We start from the raw sequence: 17,474 nt of genomic DNA on the forward strand, positions 1-17,474 counted from the left end.
CCGTTGGGTTCTCTTGGTTGCCGGCGGGGGCGACTACGCGTGCGCCACCCTGCTCGAGTAGCTAGGCGGTCGACTTCTGCGGGCTGGACAGGCGCGTGCGCGGAGCTGTACCCGTTGCTTGGCTACGGCTCTTTGCTGGAGCCTGCCCGGCGCAGTTCGCGTGATTAAGCAAATGCCTTTCCTGGTGCTAGTAGGAACTCTCACCACCACCACCCCCATTCCCCTCCAACCTTTGCTAGAGGAGAGAAGCCAGAGCCTGGAGGCCAAGTCCTTCAAACTCCATTGCGACTCCTCCCGGCAGGGCGCGGCCTAAAGCCCACGGCGGAACGCTGGACTTAGACCAGGGATGTCAGCAGGTCTGTCTGTCGGAGCAGAGGCTCTCCGGAAAAGGTGGGTGCTGTCATCGGGGAAGTGACCAGGCCTGGCTCCCTCACCTGTACTCCAGAGAGCGTGAGAAGGCGGTGCCCCTGCGAAGCCGCCTGGTCAGTGGCGAACCCAGAGGCAGGGAAGGAGGGAGTGTGGTGGAGCTGGCCAGCGCTCAGACACGCAAGCATAGCCGGGAGAACTGAGGGCCAGCTTCATGTCCTCTGACGTGGCACTGTGGGTCACTCTGTAAAGCTAACATTTATCTTTAGAGAGCCAGGTTTCCAAACTCTTTCTGAACACATGGTAGACTCAACTTTAAGTCCCTAAAAAGAAGCAGCAACCCCAACCCTAGGATGGCTAGAGCTAAATAATAGCAAGGCCTCGTCTAAATAAATAAACAAACAAATAAATAAATAATAAAATGCAAGGTCTCCACTCTCAGGCCCCCAAGGGTAGAGATGTTAAAGGGACAGCTGTGCTGGCTCCCATCTCTGACTCCATCCTAAGGTAGGGACAGGACTCGATGCCTGCTATAGACTGGCTGGCATCATGCAGCCAAGCTAACCTGGCCTCTGAGTGACAGACTCCGGTTTTAGGCCCAGTCTGTGCCCATATGCCCTGCTCTGTTGACTGAAACCTCTCTGGGCATCAGGAGAGCCACTGGGTAGTTTGAGGACTTGAATGGCGTACTTTAATGCATATGCAAAGGCAATGGGCACAAACTGGGACTGCCTGAGGCAGGCAGGGCAAATGGTGACTCCTGAGTTTATGGGTGCCCCCACCATTACATGGGTACCTCCACTTTGCCTGGGGACTCTTCGTTTATTTGGAAGTTGGGCACATCATCCCCAGTTCCCTGGAGTCCTATGTAGTCAGCATCTGGTACAAAGCTGTTATAGCCTAGGCTGCACTACAGAGCACACAGGACTCCCATGCATGAAGGCTGTGTCAGAACTCCCTGTGGCTTCTGACACTGTGACCAGCACTTGGTAACCATGTATTCTTTGTAGTGCTACCCAGTCAGCCTCTCCCAGGCTGCACTGTCTGGTGTGGTGGCCCCTGGGCAGTTACATAGAGCTGTGAACTGTGAACATAAAGCATACCAGATAGGTAAGAATTCATTGGTGAGTGTTTATTGAATGTTGAGTATTCTGAGAGCATTGGGTTGAATAAAACTTCTTATTAAACGTGATATATTTTTTCTTTAATGTAACTAGGAAGTATAAAACTCCACATGTAGCTGTCAGTGCATTCCCCCCGGACAGTCCTAGCCTAGATGCTGTGTACTTGACATCCCTTACTCTAGGGCTTATGGCCTCCTTGAGTCAGGAGGCCACAAGGTACTGTTTCCTTTCTGGCACTGAGAAGCCAGGGGCAGGCCTCTGAAGACTGCTACAGGAAGAGGTAGTAGTCTTGGTAAAGAGAGGGTGTCTCTTGGCCTCGAGCCTCTGTCCCTCATGCCTGCTAGCAGGTGTGGTTCCAGCCTCAGTGTTCCTGATAGTCTGTGCCTGCTCTGTTTTTGGCACCATGCTCAGCCCCTGACAAACCCTCAGCATGGACATAGAACCTGAAGAGAAGAAAGTGTCAGCTCCCAGGAGACAGGGCTCCCTGAGTAGTCCCAGACAAAAGTGTGTTAGGGCTACAGGGGTAGAAAGAACTGATGGGGGGAGGGAGGTTTCCTAAAGGATAAGGAGGTGATGGGCTGAGGAGAGTTGTATGCCATTTGTTTCCAGGCCCTATAGTGTATACCAGTGTGCCACCCAGGCTGGCTCCCACGTGGCCAAGGTGAGTGGAGATCCTTTCTTGAAGCTTCAGGCCAAACCCCTGAGAGCAGTGGTAGGCAGCATGAAAGGAGCCTCAGGCCAGTTTCACTTTTTCATGTGCCCATAGTACAAGGCTAGTTTGCAGATGGAGCTCCATACTAGGCAGATGCACCTTGGCAGCCCTGCCTTCCATGTATCTTAGGCCCCTGGGTGCTCACTGTGGGTATGAGTGAGGGCTGACCTGTGGACCGAAGGTACCAACCAGAGAAGCCCTGGCACTTTATCCCTCTCCTGGGCTGCTGAGAATGGGGCTTGCAGCCCTTCCTCCCCACAGGAACGGACACACCTTTGGGTACCCCTCCCCCAGCTGCTAAAACAGATAAATGGCTTGAGGATTTTGTTGGGTGGTCCAACTGTACTGTAAGATTCTAGAAGCCAGAGATTCAAGGGTGTTAGACACCTGCATTTTTTCACCCATGAAAAGAGATGGTAATCAGAACCTGTCCAAGACTTTCCTGAAGGCTTCTGGAATTGTCATGGATAACAGGGGCTCAGAATCCACAGTAGGCCCCTCCCTTCCAGGTACAATACCTGTTAACTACACTACTATCAGCTTCCTGGCCTATGGCTTCTCTTTCATGTTTCCAGAGTCCTGCATAAGGCTTGGCTTATTCTGTGTCTCAGAGGACATTTTTAGATCACAGAGCCACCCTATAGGTGATAAGCAGGGAGTAGGGATGAAATAGAAAACACAAGGCGAATGTTGACATCACACTAACCCAGGGGCACAGACAGTGCAGGAAGGTCTCCCAGTGCACATTCAAAGGTGATGCACAACTGTACTCCAGGCACTGCTGGCTGGAATTGGGACAGAGGGTCAATTGGGAATTAGGCTACTCCTCTGTCCTGGAGCAGGTGTCAAACACTAGGAAGCTCCAGATGTGCCTCTTGAGAGGCACTTGTCAAAGCAGGGCAGGAGCTCTTTGGGACAGTCTGGGTAGAGCCTCTGTATCAAAAGGGAAGGGATCTTTGGTTGTGGGTCTGTAGGTCTGCCAAGGGATATTTGCTAGATATTTGGAAGTAAGGGAGGTTCTAGGGGCTTTTCAGATCAGTTTGGCCTGCTTGAGTTAGCCTGGGGCATCCCAGGCAAGTGGTATTTCTGGAGCAAATGTAGAGCCTACCTTAATGAAGCCCTTGGGCAGAGATTGAGTTTTCTGGCAGCAACTGCTTCTGATAGCACCAGCATAGCAGCAAGGCATGAATCTGAAACAAGGGTAGTAATTCGTATTGTATGGGTGGACTCCCTAGGAGTCCAGGCAGGAGGGAAAGAACAAGGACCTTGATAGATCCAGGAGGAACCCCAGTGTGCAAAAGGTGCCATGTGCCAAACTGGCTGTGTCCAGGGATCCTGGAAAAGTGCCCTGCCAAACCCCTCTTTCTCCCTGAGCACCCATTTCTGATTTTGAAGTGCTTGTGGACAGCATAGCTAGAGAGATCCCTTCCATTCTTTCTGGGGGAAGATGACCTCTCTCGTAGATCTGGGAGTCATGTGGCTCTGGATCTAGTGAACCAACTTGAATGAACTGTTTCATTCAGTTTCCTTGTATGCATCATGAATAATATCTTGGGATGGACACAAATGCCATCTGGAGAATCTCTTGCTCGCCAGAGGCACACTAGTGGAACGCTGCCAGCAGAGGGAGGCAGAGAGCCACCTACAAATCTACCTACAAATTATCCATCCATTGAGGGCTCCTTCCAGATCCTATCTCACTTGAGTTAGGTGCAGGTGTTGCATACCCTGCAGACCCCCCTAACCACACACACACACACACACACACACACACACACACACAGAGCAGCCCTCGCAGAGGGAAGTCTTTACTTCTGGACTCCCTGGAGGGGGTGGGCTTACTAAAGATAGCAGGTGCTGCATAAATGCTCTCTGAGTTGAGCACATTGGAGTCAGAGAAGACAATGGATTTCCAAGCTCTGAGGTCAGAGACAGAATCCTCAACCTTGTGGGAGCCTGTGGCATTGCTTTCAAGGTAGAGGAAAGGGCCTTGTTCTGTGTCACCCCTTCCACCTGGCCTGCTGAGGCTAAGGTCAGAGACCTTTTCTCTCCCCTTCCCTTTTCCAGCTTAAGAAGATTGTATTGATGGGGAGTAAATAAGTAGCTTAGGTCAGACTTGTTTCTGAGTGCCAGAGTGTCCACAGCTCCAGTAGAAAGCATGCTCACCCCATGCAGAAGAATCTCATGAGAAACAGAACACAGTCGTCTTTTTTGGGGGGCGGAGGGGGGGTTCGGGGTTCGAGACAGGGTTTCTCTGTGTAGCCCTGGAAGTCCTGGAACTCACTTTGTAGACCAGGCTGACCTCGAACTCAGAAATCCGGCTGACTCTGCCTCCTGAGTGCTGGGATTAAAGCCATGTACCACCACACCCGGCATAACACAGTCTTGTATTTGAAATAGTCATAGAAATAGCATGGTGTTGTAGAGAATGGATCTCACAAGCACTAGAATCTAAAAATAAGCCTTGAGGTCAAAGTTGTGTGAAAGCTCTGAACCCTGAACTTTGTGGAACACTCTAGGTGGTATGTGCACATAAAAGCATTGAAGCAACCATTCTTGGCCATCTGTGATGGTTTATATATGCTCAGCCCAGGGAGTGGCATTATTAGGAGGTGTGACCTTTTTGGAGTGGGTGTGTCACTGTGGTTGTGGGCCTTAATACCCTTGTCCTAGCTGCCTGGAAGTCAGTGGCCTTCTCCTAGTGGCCTTCAGATGAAGTTGTAGAACTCTCAGCTCCTTCTGTACCATGTCTGCCTGAATGCTGCCATGTTCCTGCCTTGATGATAATGGACTGAACCTCAGAACCTGTAAGCCAGCCCCAATTAAATGTTGTTTTTATAAGAGTTGCCTTGATCAGGGCTAGTGAGATGGCTCAGCGGGTAAGAGCACTGACTGCTCTTCCAAAGGTACTGAGTTCAAATCCCAGCAACCACATGGTAGTTCACAACCATCCACAATGAGATCTGATGCCCTACTATGGAATGTCTGAAGACAGCTACAGTGTATTTACATATAATAATAAATAAATCTTTAAAAAAAAAAGAGTTGCCTTGCTCATAATATCTGTTCACAGTAGTAAAACCCTAACTAAGACACCATCTCTCAATGAGTTTGTGGTGACCAGTGACTGTGTATGCTGGGCTTGGCTGCTAAGGAATGTTCTTAAAATCCATTGTGATAACAATAGCCATGCTATTTCTGGGTCCTTACCAGAAGTGAGTTCTACACAGATGGCCAAAGCATCCACACATAGACCTTGGAGGTCACCCCTCACACAGGAGGACACTCTAGGGACCTTCTATCCCACAGCTGCCAGGTAGTCCATGAGAACACCACCCGTGAGGGTGGTCAGGAATTAGGACAGGACCACATCATCTTTAAAGTGCAGGTGGAGAGAGCAGCATCCCTGTCCTTGATCTTCAAAACGGAGGGATTCTCTGGAGAAGCTCCACACAAACCTTTCGAAATCCACAGTACACATAGCTCAGTCGGGCTTGAGGATACTGTAGTAAAAGAGCCCTGTTTCCTAACTCGTATGCAGCTGAGGATTGGCCTGGGTCTCCACAGCTCCACAGGGTGGGGTCTGGAGTCACATAGTAAAAATCTCCCCATAGAGTGTCCCTGATAGCAAACTTTGCAAGACTCATGGCTGGCTGGTTCCCGGAGTCTCAGAAGGACAGCAGCACTCCATCACTTTTGATTGTAGGCATAACCCTGCTGCTTTGGCTGGGTTTATGGCACTAATACCCTTGGGTCCCTCTTTGTGCTGGACAAAGCAATGCAGAGCCACATTTGGTGCCTCCTTTGACAAGAAACAACACCAGCATAGCAGTCTCTCCCCTCACCTTCTTTATTCCTTTGCTTACATCTTTATAGACAGGATCTGGCTTAGAACTCCTGAACCTCCTGCCTTTACCGTCCTCCCCTTCGCCCCCCAGTGCTCCCAGTACTACATCTGGCTCCATGGGTTGTTTATCTGTGCTGGTGGAGATTAGCCTGTCTGGGATGACATTTTGACCATGTGTGGCCTCTAAGCACCTTCAGCATGGCCAGTGCAGATGGTGATAATGCAGGTGAGCTGGCACAGTGGGTAAGGGTGCCTGCTGCCAAGGAGGACAACCCAGGTTCAGTCCCTAGGACCCACATGGTAGAGGGAGAGACTGGCTCTCATCACTTGTCCTCTGACCTCTACATGTATGGCATGTGTTAGCACACATATACATAAGCAAATAAATACAAATAATAATACAAAGAATGTCAACTCTGTCCTTTTCATACTTCGCTTGTGTTGACTGCTAGTTAAGTGGTAACTGTGGTTTCATTGGACGAACCAAGATGTAGTATTGAAATAAATTCACCTGCTCCTTTGACCTTTTTAAGGGTTATGAAGTACTTTGAATGACCTATGTGGTTTCCGTCTTATTTCTATTGGAATGGGCTTCTCTGAATGACCCCAGGAGGCTAAGGAAGCCCTTCTCTCTCATACTGAAGATATACACAGACAGTGGAGCGAAGGACACTTGGGACAGGAAGAGAACTAGTTCTTGGGTTTGTTTTTGTTGCTATTTGGTTTGGTTTCAGTTTTTTGAGACAGGGTTTCTCCTTGTAGCCCTGGCTGTCCTGAAACTCACTCTGTAGACCAGGCTGGCCTGGAACTCAAGAAATTTACCTCCGCCTGCCTCCTGAGTGCTGGGATTAAGGGTGTGCAACACCACCACCAGGCTGTTCTCGGGTTATTTATATCTGCTTTTGTTATTTTTGAAACAGAAGTTAGCTATATAACTCAGGCTGGCCTTGAACTTATGGCAGTCCTCCTGCCTCAGCCTCTAGAGTGTTGGATTTACCATACTTGTCTGGAACTACTTACATACTTGAATGTTGAAAAGTAGGACTTAAAGTCAAGCCTGGTGGGGCATACCTGCAATCCTAGAACTCAGGAGGCTGAGGCAGAAGGATCACAAGGTTCAGCCAGCCAGAGGACGTAGTGTGCCCCTGCTTACTCACTACTGCCTAACTCACTGCCCTCTAGTAGTATATACATAATAACTATTCTTCTAAATTGAAAACAAACAAAAACATTACAAGATGGCAGATCCCTGGGGAGTGGTGGTGTCTTAGTTAAGGTTTTTATTGCTGTGATGAAACAACGACCAAAAAACAAGTTGGAGGGGAAAGGAGTTCTTAGGCTTACACTTTGACAGCACTGTTCATCACTGAAGAAAGTCAGGACAGGAACTCAGGGCAGGATCCTAGAGGCAGAAGCTGATACAGACAGAGGTCATGGAGGGGTGCTGCTTATTGGCTTGTTTCCCATGGCTTGCTCAGCCTACTTTCTTATAGAACTCAGGACCATAAGCTGGCCCTCCTCCATCAATCACTAATTAAGAAAATGTCTTACAGCCAGATCTTACAGTGGCATTTTCTCAATTATGGTTTCTTCCTCTCAGATAACTCTGTAGTTTGTGTGTCAAGTTGATGTGTTACAGCTAGCCAGCACAGATGGCATTTCATTGTGGGGGAAAGGCAGTACCTAGGGAACTGAACTGGCCTGTGTCCCTGAGAGATTTCGGCATCCAAGACATCACCTCAGCCCGAGACTGGATCAATCTATCCAGGTTGCTGTGTAAACAGCCCCACACCAGTTGGATTTCACAGGAATTTCCTTGTCCTGGAGGTCTGTGACCGGGTACCACAGGGCAAGTTGCTCCAAGACCACTCAGTTGCCTCTGCTCCCATGTCTGTATATGACCATCTTCAGTGTGTGTATGACACAGAGCTCATCTCCATACCTCTGTCTGCTTGGGATTTGGTCCTGGAGTATTTCTGTTGAGAGACAGCAGGGCCCACTGTCCTGTAATCCCCCCTAAACAAAGGAAGGCTGAGGCTGCAAGACTCTATTTTCTCTCTGGGCTGTCTAGCTGCTGGGTGCCCAATTTAGTCCTTACACTGTGCATATGTGTGTGCCTGTGCGTGTGAGCATGTATATGTATATATGGCATGTGGAAGCCAGAAGGTATCATTCTCATTCTCAGCTTGGTTTTTTAGTTTGTTTTTGAGACAGAGACTATTTTAGCCCTGGGCCTCTGTCTCCTGAATGTTGGGGTTAAACATGTGCCACAATGCCTGACTCCATCCTGGTTTTTGGGGCAGGGTCTCTCTCACTGGACCTAGTGCTTGATTGATCATTGGCTAGGCAAGTGGTGCTCCAGGATCTTGTCTCCCTCCCCACCCCAGCACAGGATTACAGATGTATGGTCATTCCAGGACAGCATGTGGATGCTGGAGATTCCAAACTCAGGTCTTTGTGCTAGTGCAGTAGGAATTTTTACTATCTGAGCCATCTCCCCAGTCCTCGGCCTTTTTGTTTTTAGTTTTTGAGACAAGGTCTCTCACTGGGACCTGCGACTCACTGATTAGACAAAAGCTAAGTAGGACTCTACCGATCTCTACCTCCCCATCTCACAGATGCTGGGATTACAGCACATGATCATACCCAACTTTTTTACATGACTCAAAATGAGGAGCTCAGGTTCATAGAACAAGGAATTTATTGAAGGTTGTCTCAAGCCAATTTATTGATTACTTTATTTGGTCCTGGGGATGAAATCCAGAGCCTTGCACAGAGTAAACAAACCCTCTACTACTAGGCTACATCTTTAGCCCTTTAAAAATATTGTTTTACATGTTTTATTTATTTCCAGTGGCTTTTAGGGGCAGATAGATGCTCCTTAAGAGTACTAGGTTTAAGTGGGTGGCGTGGTACACACCTAGAATCCCAACACTTGGGAGATTGAGGCAGGAGGATGGTGAGATTGAGGCCAACCTGGGATACCCAGCAAGATCCTGTCACAAAATAAAAGAGAACTTGTTGTGTCCATGGGACAAATTTCTGAAAGTTCCCATTTTGCTTGGATTTTTTTTTTTTTTTTTTTTTTTTTTTTTTTTTTTTTTGCTAGTTTTAGTAGACTCACAGATTGTGGAATTCTAGCATTGACGGGTCTGGGACCTTCACAGTGCCATGCAGCCTTCTGCCTTAGACGTACACAGTGCTGGACTATCCATGCAAAGTCAAATGTATAGGCATTGTCAGTCATACCCATTTCCCTGGACCCAGGAATGGCCACTCTGTTCTCTGTCTTTGTGGCTTTACTTACTGAGGACATTTCATAAAGATGAAATCATGTGGTCATTTTTGAGATGTCTTTCACGAGCCCTGTGTCCTCCTGCAGCTCACCCACATGTTAGTAGGTCTCAGAGCTTTGTTCCTTCTAATGGCTGAAAAATACTCCACTGAATGTTTACTAGGGTAGATACAAAGAGAGGTTGTGGGGTTGGCAAGTCCCCAGAGCTGTACCTGGCAAGCTGGAGACCCAAGAACAGGCAATCTTTCCGTGGGAGCCTGGAGGGGAGAGGATTCATGTTCTGCCGCAGTAGGCAGGATCCATCCCCTCTTCCCTGACCTTTTGTTGTTTGGTCTCTCACTGGAGAAGATTTGCCCACATGGGTAGGCCCTTGCTTTGATCTGCAAACATCAATGTTTTTCACCCCGAACCCAGTCCAGATGTGTTCTCAGTGGTCCAGCCATCAGTTGTGAACCCTGGGCTGCACATGCCATTGTGGATGATGCTCTAGAGAACACCCAGGCATATGAGCCTGCTAAGCCCTTTCCGAGCTGACATTTCCATTCCGGATGGAATTTTGGAGATGCTAGTTCTCCGGGCAGAATTCAGGCTCCGACCTTCCCCTTGAGGGCAAGAATGAGACAAGTTATCACAATTCTGTGTGTGAGCACCCCTTCTGGGCCCCTGGGCCCCCTCCGCTTTCACAGTGTGCAACACTGAGCCGGGGCAAGACATCTGAACTTGATGGATTCACACTTGTCCTCAGATGTCAGGCTCAGAGAGGGCATCACATTCCCCATTGTCACTTTGGTTAGAGACTCCTGCTGTGCTCCAAGGTGTGGGCCAAATGGAGAGGCCTAGGCAGGTGTCTTAGTCAGGGTTTCTATTCCTGCACAAACATCATGAGCAAGAAACAAGTTGGGGAGGAAAGGGTTTATTCGGCTTACACTTCCATACTGCTGTTCATCACCAAGGAAGTCAGGACTGGAACTCAAGCAGGTCAGGGAGCAGGAACTGATGCAGAGGCCATGGAGGGATGTTCTTTACTGGCTTGGTTCCCCTGGCTTGCTCAGCTTGCTCTCTTATAGAACCCAAGACTACCAGCCCAGAGATGGTACCACCCACAAAGGGCCCTTCCCCCCTTGATCACTAAGAGAAAATGCCTTACAGCTGGATCTCGTGGAGGCATTTCCCCAACTGAAACTCCTTTCTTTGTGATAACTCCAGCTGTGTCAAGTTGACACAAAACTAGCCAGTACAGCAGGCCAAGGGAGATCCACACCTGTGCTATTATGATTTCTTCTTAGGGCTAAGATGCCTTTGTACCTGCTGGGCTCTCGGACTAGATGAGTGTTGCTAAAATTCCTTCCCAGGAAGAGACAACACTTAACCCTCCTCCTAAGGTCCTAGGCACCAAAGCTGACTAGGGCACCAATGGATTTGCAGCGCTGACAAGAGCAGAACATAGGTAAAGGGTTACTTACTGAGTCCACATTGGAACTCTTTACTTGTAGCTGTTTGTATTACAAATGTTAATGTTCCCCCGAACTGCACAGGAAGGTCTACACATAGCTTTTGGGAACCTGTCCCCAGTGGGTTCTGATTGGTAAATAAAGATACCAATAGCCAGTAGCTGGGGAGGACAGACAAGGTGGACCGTTTAGGACTCCTGGGCTTGAGACTTGAGGCAGTGGGAGAAGGGAGAGTTGGGGAGAGGAGAGATGCCATGCCTGGGAAGAGTGCAGGACAGAGAGGCAAGGCTACCACCTGAAGGAGCTGGGAGAGCATGGCCTAGAAGGCTGCCCAACTTGGTCTAGATCAGCCACGATAGAACATAGAATTAGTAAGCAGGAATTCAGAATGGGGAGACAGAGTCTTAGCAATATGGAGGCTAGGCAGCTACCCAGCTATTGTGCTGAATAAGACATAATAAAATATAAAGAAAGGTTGTGTGTCTTTCATAAACCATTGAGTTGGATAGTGACCTGCTGCCAGGATTTATTAAATGAATTTTTTTTTTTTTTTTTTTTTTTTTTTTTTTGGTTTTTCGAGACAGGGTTTCTCTGTATAGCCCTGGCTGTCCTGGAACTCACTCTGTAGACCAGGCTGGCCTCGAACTCATAAATCCACCTGCCTCTGCCTCCTGAGTGCTAGGATTAAAGGCGTGTGCCACCACGCCCAGCCTTTATTAAATGAATATTAATACAACATTTACCCAGCAGGGATAAGGCTTTCCTCACAGCCACATAGATGGAGTCTCTCCACTAGTCTTCCCAGACTATATACTCTAGTACCTCCCTGAGGTCATGCACAATTAGGGCAGGACTGCATACAACAAAGTGACTGGATCATCAGGCAAGGGTCCTTTGAGTCCCATGACCTTCCCAACTCTTTGAGGGGGTCTATAAGCAGTCAACAAGCACAGCTGGGATGACCTTTTGCAAGGCATGGCTGAATTTGAAGAGGTTGGGGGTTACTGGGCTCAGAGGATAGTCATCTATGACAACATAAGGTGCCTTCACTCCTCTGCTGCTCACAGGAATACAGCTGGCATCAATCAGATCCACATCCCTGAGAGGACTGCATCAACTCTTTTGGAAACTGTCTTCCCACCTTGATGCCCTGCGCTGTGCAGCTTCTGAAAATGGTGTGTCCTTATGGCAACCTCTGTATTTCTGTGTAAGAGAGGGTTTGGATTTGGTTATTTCAGTGCTGGGTGGCCCTTTCTCTGTCACACTCCCCAAAAAGTGAACCAAACCACACTCCAAGTTTAGCAAAATGTGGACAACCATCAGTATCATTTTTATTGCAAATTAGTTAACAAAAAAAGATGAAAAAAATACATCATTTTCATTACCTACAGTTTTGCATGTAGTTTTTTTTTTTTACGTTTCTTTTTTTTGTAAACTACACTTTATTTTATACAACACAGTAAGAATCAACATCTTAGGATGCGTCTGGTCATATCTATTAGGCATGGCACAGACACTGCCCCCCAAAAGGCCAGAAAGAGCTGCCCTGAGGAGGTGGGCAACTGCCCCCGAAAGCCCCCAGCACACAGTGGCTGGAAAGGGACTTGGTGGGCAGCAGATGGGCCATCCTGGGTTGTGCTCTTAGGAGCTACTGGTTCGGCAGCTACAGGTCACAAGGTCTGGGTCACACTGAGCTAAGCCACAGTCTGACAGTCCTCATCAGCTTGACACACGACACACTTGTTCCTTTAGATTTTTTAAACAAAATCCATCTTTAAACATGTATTTACAGATACTTATTCTGCCACAGGCGTATACTTGATACTGCAAGAATCTGCTGTGAGCACAGCCCTGAACCAGGAGGGGTGGCCCAGAAGCAGGCTCCACCCACATTCCAGCACACTCAAGGCATGTCCCCACCCAGGCCAGTTTGGGGATCAGAGGCCACATAGCTTCTGTTTTCTTGGAGTCTCAATGCAGGCTACTCTGGCGAGTCCACAATGCACATTGGAGCCCTTTGGCAGTCAGGTGTTAGGAGCCCAGGCCCAGGCCGGGACAGTCCGTCTGTCCTCAGTTGGATTTGGATGATGCTGTTTGGAGGGATGCACAGAACAGTCCAGGCAGTGTTTTCTCTAGGAGGCACCACACCCTGCATGGCTTACTGGCTCAAGTTGTCAGGAAGGGGACAGTGGGGCAGGGCAGGGGAGAAGTACTCCCAAGGCCCATAAACACTACTACAGAACACTGGAGCCTGCAGACTCACGACTGGTACTGGGTAGTAGACTCTGCACATGCTGAGGACACTTCTTCAAGTCCACACTGGTGGTTACAGAAAGTGTACAAACCACATCATCTGACTTGTTTCCTGTTTTAGATACAAAACTAATCCATGAACCCAAGGTTCAAGGTCTGGGCGTGTTTCTAAACACATCTGCAAATCCCAGGTGACGCTGGGGGGAGGGGCAGTGAGTGTGGGGGAGGGGCAATTCTGGCCATGGCAGTTTCCAGCTTCCCTTCTCCTGTCACGTTCTTTTTTCTTTCTTTTCGATTTTGGAAAGAAGCAATCAATAAATAAACAGCATTTACAAATCATGAATCCTTGTTCATATTTTACAGACACACAGGGAACTTCACCCTGACCAGGAAAATCAAGGCTCTGAGAACTAGTTTATTTTCTTGGAACAGATATGTTTTTCCCTAGTGCCATAGAAAACAATACATATAAATAAAAAGGCAGTGTTTCTGTGGAAAATAAAAGTACATAAATAAATACTAAAAAAAAAAATGGAAATTCTTGTCCTCTTATTTTGTATAAAAACATTTTTTAAAAGGCTCCTTTGGTCGCCCCAGCATCCTGAAGCACTGGAAAGGACTCCCAACAGGGCTTGGGAACGGAAGCTGGGGTCCTGCATCCCACATCTCTGTTTATTTAAATGCCTCTGGAATGTGGGTGATCTGGGACGGCATGGTGGTGGGCGGGCTGGAGATGCCCTCGGACCAATCAGAGATGTTGGAATGCGGGGAGGAGCTGGACCACTGGTCAGGGGACTCAGGGGATGGGGTGAGGAAGGGGTGCTCTGGCACCTGCAGCTGGTGGCTGGGGGTGTTGTCCACAGGGGAGGAGGAGTAACTGTGCTGGGAAGGAGGGGTCAGGAACTGGGTAGTGGTCATGGGTGGGACCATGGAGGATGGCAGTGATGTGGGCAGGGCCTGGCTTTCCTGGGGCAGAATGGTGTGCACAGGCAGACTGCTGGGGCCCAGCGGTTGTACATCTGCCTGACTGGGCTCCCCACTCAAGAAGCTCCGGCCCAGGTGCCCATTGGCTGCCGAGCTCACACTGAGGTGTGGCTGTGATGGTGGCTGCAGGTTCTGAGGCTGGAGCTGTAAGTTCTGTGGCTGCACCTGCTGGGTCTGCACCAGGTGAGGCTGTGTTGCCAGCCGTGTGTTGGGCAGGCCCTGGTAAATAATCGGGGACAAGGTATTGGTGGAGAGGCTGCTGTGTAGTGGCCCCATCATGCTATGCTGGAGGCCAGCTGCCTGTGTGCTCAGTGTGCCCGGCGTCACACCCGGCCGTAGTGGGTTGTACTGGCTGGGCACCATGCCATTCTGGAGCCGGGGAAGCCACTCACACTGGCCATTCAAGCTTGCCGGTGCACCCACGGTGAAATTCATAGCCCCCGTGCCATTGGTACTCAGCACTGTGCTGGCACTGGAGGCTACAGGCAGGTGGGAGAGGCGTGGCGGGGGTGGCTCAAAGGCCAACCGGCTACCTCCAGCCAGTGCTGCCATCTCAGGCTTGGCTGCCACATTCAAGTGGCTGATGCCCAGGTGAGTGTCAGGCATACCAGGCAGGTGGCTGAGAGGCATGGATGGAGACTGCTGGAATGGGGAGGGGAGGAGGGGTGGCGAGGCCACATCTGACAAGTAGCCATGGGGTGACTCGAGGGAGTCCACAGGCGACAGCATGCTCGAGCTGTCCAACAGGCAGCCCTTGCCATCCTGGGACTTCTTCCTCCGTGCCTTGAGGTCCTTAGCTTCCTTGCTACCACAAGCCAGCCCTTTGGTGCTGGGCTTGCGGGCCTTCTTGCCCTGTGTGGCAGACTTGAGATTGCCCAGGTAGCCATTGGGCGAGCAGAGTGTGGGAGACAGAGTGGGTGTGCCACCCAGGGCAGTGCCATGCAGCTGTGGGCTGCGCACCAGGTTGTACTCATCCAAAAGCCGCACGATATCGTGGTGCATACGCTCCTGTGCGATGTCCCGCGGCAATCGGTCCATGTGATCCGTGATGTCCCGGTTGGCAAAGTGGTCCAGCAACACTTTGGCAGTCTCATAGCTGCCCTCACGGGCGGCCAGGAACAGGGGAGTCTCCTCCTGTAGGACACGGACAGGAGGTACATGAGGGAGCGGGCAGGTGTAGAATTTGCTGAGTCATTGATGATGGATGGCCTGGGGGGAGGGGCTAGGGAAGCAGGTGCTGCCTCTTTCTCTTCTCTTATCTGGAGAGATCTATCTAGACCCAAGCATCCTAGACCACCAGGCTCAGAGAGTATTTATAGTGGGGCCTTCCTATGTTGCTAGGAATCTCACTCAGGGCCCACAGCCGTACTTGGAACTCAGTATCGTCCTGCCTCAGCTTCTCGGTGCTAGCACGCACACATGGCTGGTCCCGAGTTCTTTTTTTAGAGAACCTAGATTTAACACCTCACACCCCAGAGATCTGTGGGATAAATACATAGGGCTTCTTCCCCTGTGTGGAGTCAGACTGCCGAAAACAGAATGTAACTGTGTGCCCTTTGCTTTCCTCCCCAAAATGCAGGCACAAGTACTGCAATCCTGGGACTCAGGGACCTTTAAGGCAAGTGAATGGCCATGGGGAAGGTACTACCATGCCAAAGGGTCACCAGTGGCTAGGGCATCTCAGCTCCTTCCAGGTCTGCTCTGTCCAGCAGACATAATCATACACCACAACAGAATGTCTATCAGGCTTGGATTCTCTATAACCACTGGCCCACCCTGGACTGTGGAGAACCTGTGCCCAACAGCAACTCCAGGTACCTGACTCCTGCTCCATTTCCCAGCCTGCAGTGGAGCTGGTAAGGGAGGCACAAACTCTGCCCTGTGAGCAACTAAGCAGAGTCCTGATGAAGCAACTAGCCCTGCACAAACAGAGACACTGGGAGGCGAGGTGGAGACACGCAGCCCAGCTCAGCAGTTTTCTTATCCCAAAGGAGGGAGCATGGTAGTGGTGGACCAAGCCAGAAGCCTTGCAGGCCTTAAGAGACAGGGCCACCCCATCCCTGCCCCTTGGCCAATCCTGAACCCCTAGGGTCACCACAGCCACCAGGGACAGAAGGGGACAGAAGGCAAGGCTCAAGTAACCGTGACATGGGACAGCTGCTTACGCCTCAGCTCCTCTCCAGCAAGAGCACGGGTTATTTTAGGCTGCTGTTGTCCCAGACACTCTTAAACCTCTAAGTGGTCAACGTATGGGTGCCCCGGAGTCCCCATCATGCGCCTGCGGTTAAGCAGCCCGTCTGCTTACCTTGTTGTTCTGCATGTCCTTGTTGGCTCCGTTCTTCAGGAGCACAACAGCAGCATCCACATTGTTCACCGCGGCCGCCCAATGCAAAGCCGACTTGCCTGGAAAGGAAGCAAAGAGAGGAGAGAGTGGGTTGGGGCTGAGCAGACCAGGCACTGGCTGATGTCCTCGGTAGCTGGGCTGTAGCTCGGGCCTACCTAGGTCATCCACGGCATTGACGTCAGCATGTGAGTTGATGAGGTCCTCCAGCATGCCCTCCACGGCCAGGCGCGCAGCCAGGATCAGTGGAGTTGTGCCATCATGCATTCGGGCATCCAGATCTGTGGCCCTGTTCCGGAGCAGGATCTGGAAGGCAGGGATGGGTTCAGGCAGGGTGATCTAAATGCAAGCCTGTATCTCCAGAAACCAATGCCTGGACTGGGCTCAGCTGAGCCCCTGAGGAAGGCAGGAGCTACATTCCATGTGCAAGAGCTGGGGCTCTTACCCAGTCCCTAGTGACAGTGGGGGATCTACTGGGACCTCATCTTTTGGTTATGGTTGCCAGAACTACCTCCAGGTTGAGGAAATCAAACTGCATAGCATGGGGGAGAGAGGGGAGAGTAACCAGGCTAGGAATCCCGCTCATGGCCCATAGCCGTACTTGGAACTGTTAAGGTGAGAGGAGGGAGTGGGTTGGTGACCTGGGTAAGGATTCACAGCACTGCCTGGATTCCTACAAAACGTACACACATCTGTCTATGCAAGCAAGGCAGGCCATGTGGAGAGCTGTACACCAGGCAGTCAACATAACCTGTGGCTGGTCTCAACCTCTCTTTGCTATTTTGAAATAGGGTCTTTCTATGAAGACCAGGCTAGCCTCATGCTCACAATCCTCTCAGATTCTAGAGTGCTGGGATAAAAGGTGTACATTGCCCTGTCTTGTTTAATTTCTTCTACAGACCGACAAAGTGTGGTTCAAGTTAAGAAATGATTAAATGACAAGCTTTTTGATGCCTGGTCTATTCCCCATTGGAGTTTGCTCCAGGGCCGCCTAGAGGACAGGTCTGGTAGCAGGGGTCACTGGCTGGCAACATGCAGGAGCAACTACTAGGGTTGGTCCCTGCAGACCCAGGCAGCTAAATCCTTAAATCCACCCAGGCT

The 17,474-nt window shown here is 50.0% G+C and overlaps 2 protein-coding genes and 1 long non-coding RNA gene across 5 annotated transcripts in view; 1 reads left to right on the forward strand and 2 right to left on the reverse strand.

Moving 5' to 3' along the window:
* The window catches only part of Sec16a (SEC16 homolog A, endoplasmic reticulum export factor), a 36,863-nt gene extending 36,380 nt beyond the window's left edge, over positions 1 to 483 (reverse strand). The window contains exon 1 of the mRNA XM_006497910.4: positions 231 to 483. The gene's annotated coding sequence lies outside the window, so the exon portion shown is untranslated. The remainder of the gene's footprint in view (positions 1 to 230) is intronic.
* On the forward strand, positions 114 to 13,580 carry 0610009E02Rik (RIKEN cDNA 0610009E02 gene). 3 transcript variants are annotated; one of them, NR_152207.1, is made up of 3 exons: positions 114 to 390; positions 11,863 to 12,002; positions 12,606 to 13,580. It is a non-coding gene; the product is annotated as an RIKEN cDNA 0610009E02 gene (long non-coding RNA). The 3 variants fall into 3 exon arrangements; NR_152209.1 differs by having other exon boundaries at positions 11,863 to 11,970; positions 13,412 to 13,580; NR_152208.1 differs by lacking the exon at positions 12,606 to 13,580 and having other exon boundaries at positions 11,863 to 12,185.
* The window catches only part of Notch1 (notch 1), a 45,921-nt gene continuing 40,538 nt past the window's right edge, over positions 12,092 to 17,474 (reverse strand). Inside the window, exons 32-34 of the mRNA NM_008714.3 lie at positions 16,532 to 16,679; positions 16,338 to 16,435; positions 12,092 to 15,166 (exon numbers count right to left, since the gene is read on the reverse strand). Of these exons, the coding sequence (NP_032740.3) occupies positions 13,721 to 15,166; positions 16,338 to 16,435; positions 16,532 to 16,679 (1,692 nt within the window). The 3' untranslated portion in view covers positions 12,092 to 13,720. The remainder of the gene's footprint in view (positions 15,167 to 16,337; positions 16,436 to 16,531; positions 16,680 to 17,474) is intronic.

This window comes from Mus musculus, chromosome 2 (assembly GCF_000001635.26).
Source record: "Mus musculus strain C57BL/6J chromosome 2, GRCm38.p6 C57BL/6J".
Lineage (NCBI taxonomy): Eukaryota > Metazoa > Chordata > Mammalia > Rodentia > Muridae > Mus > Mus musculus.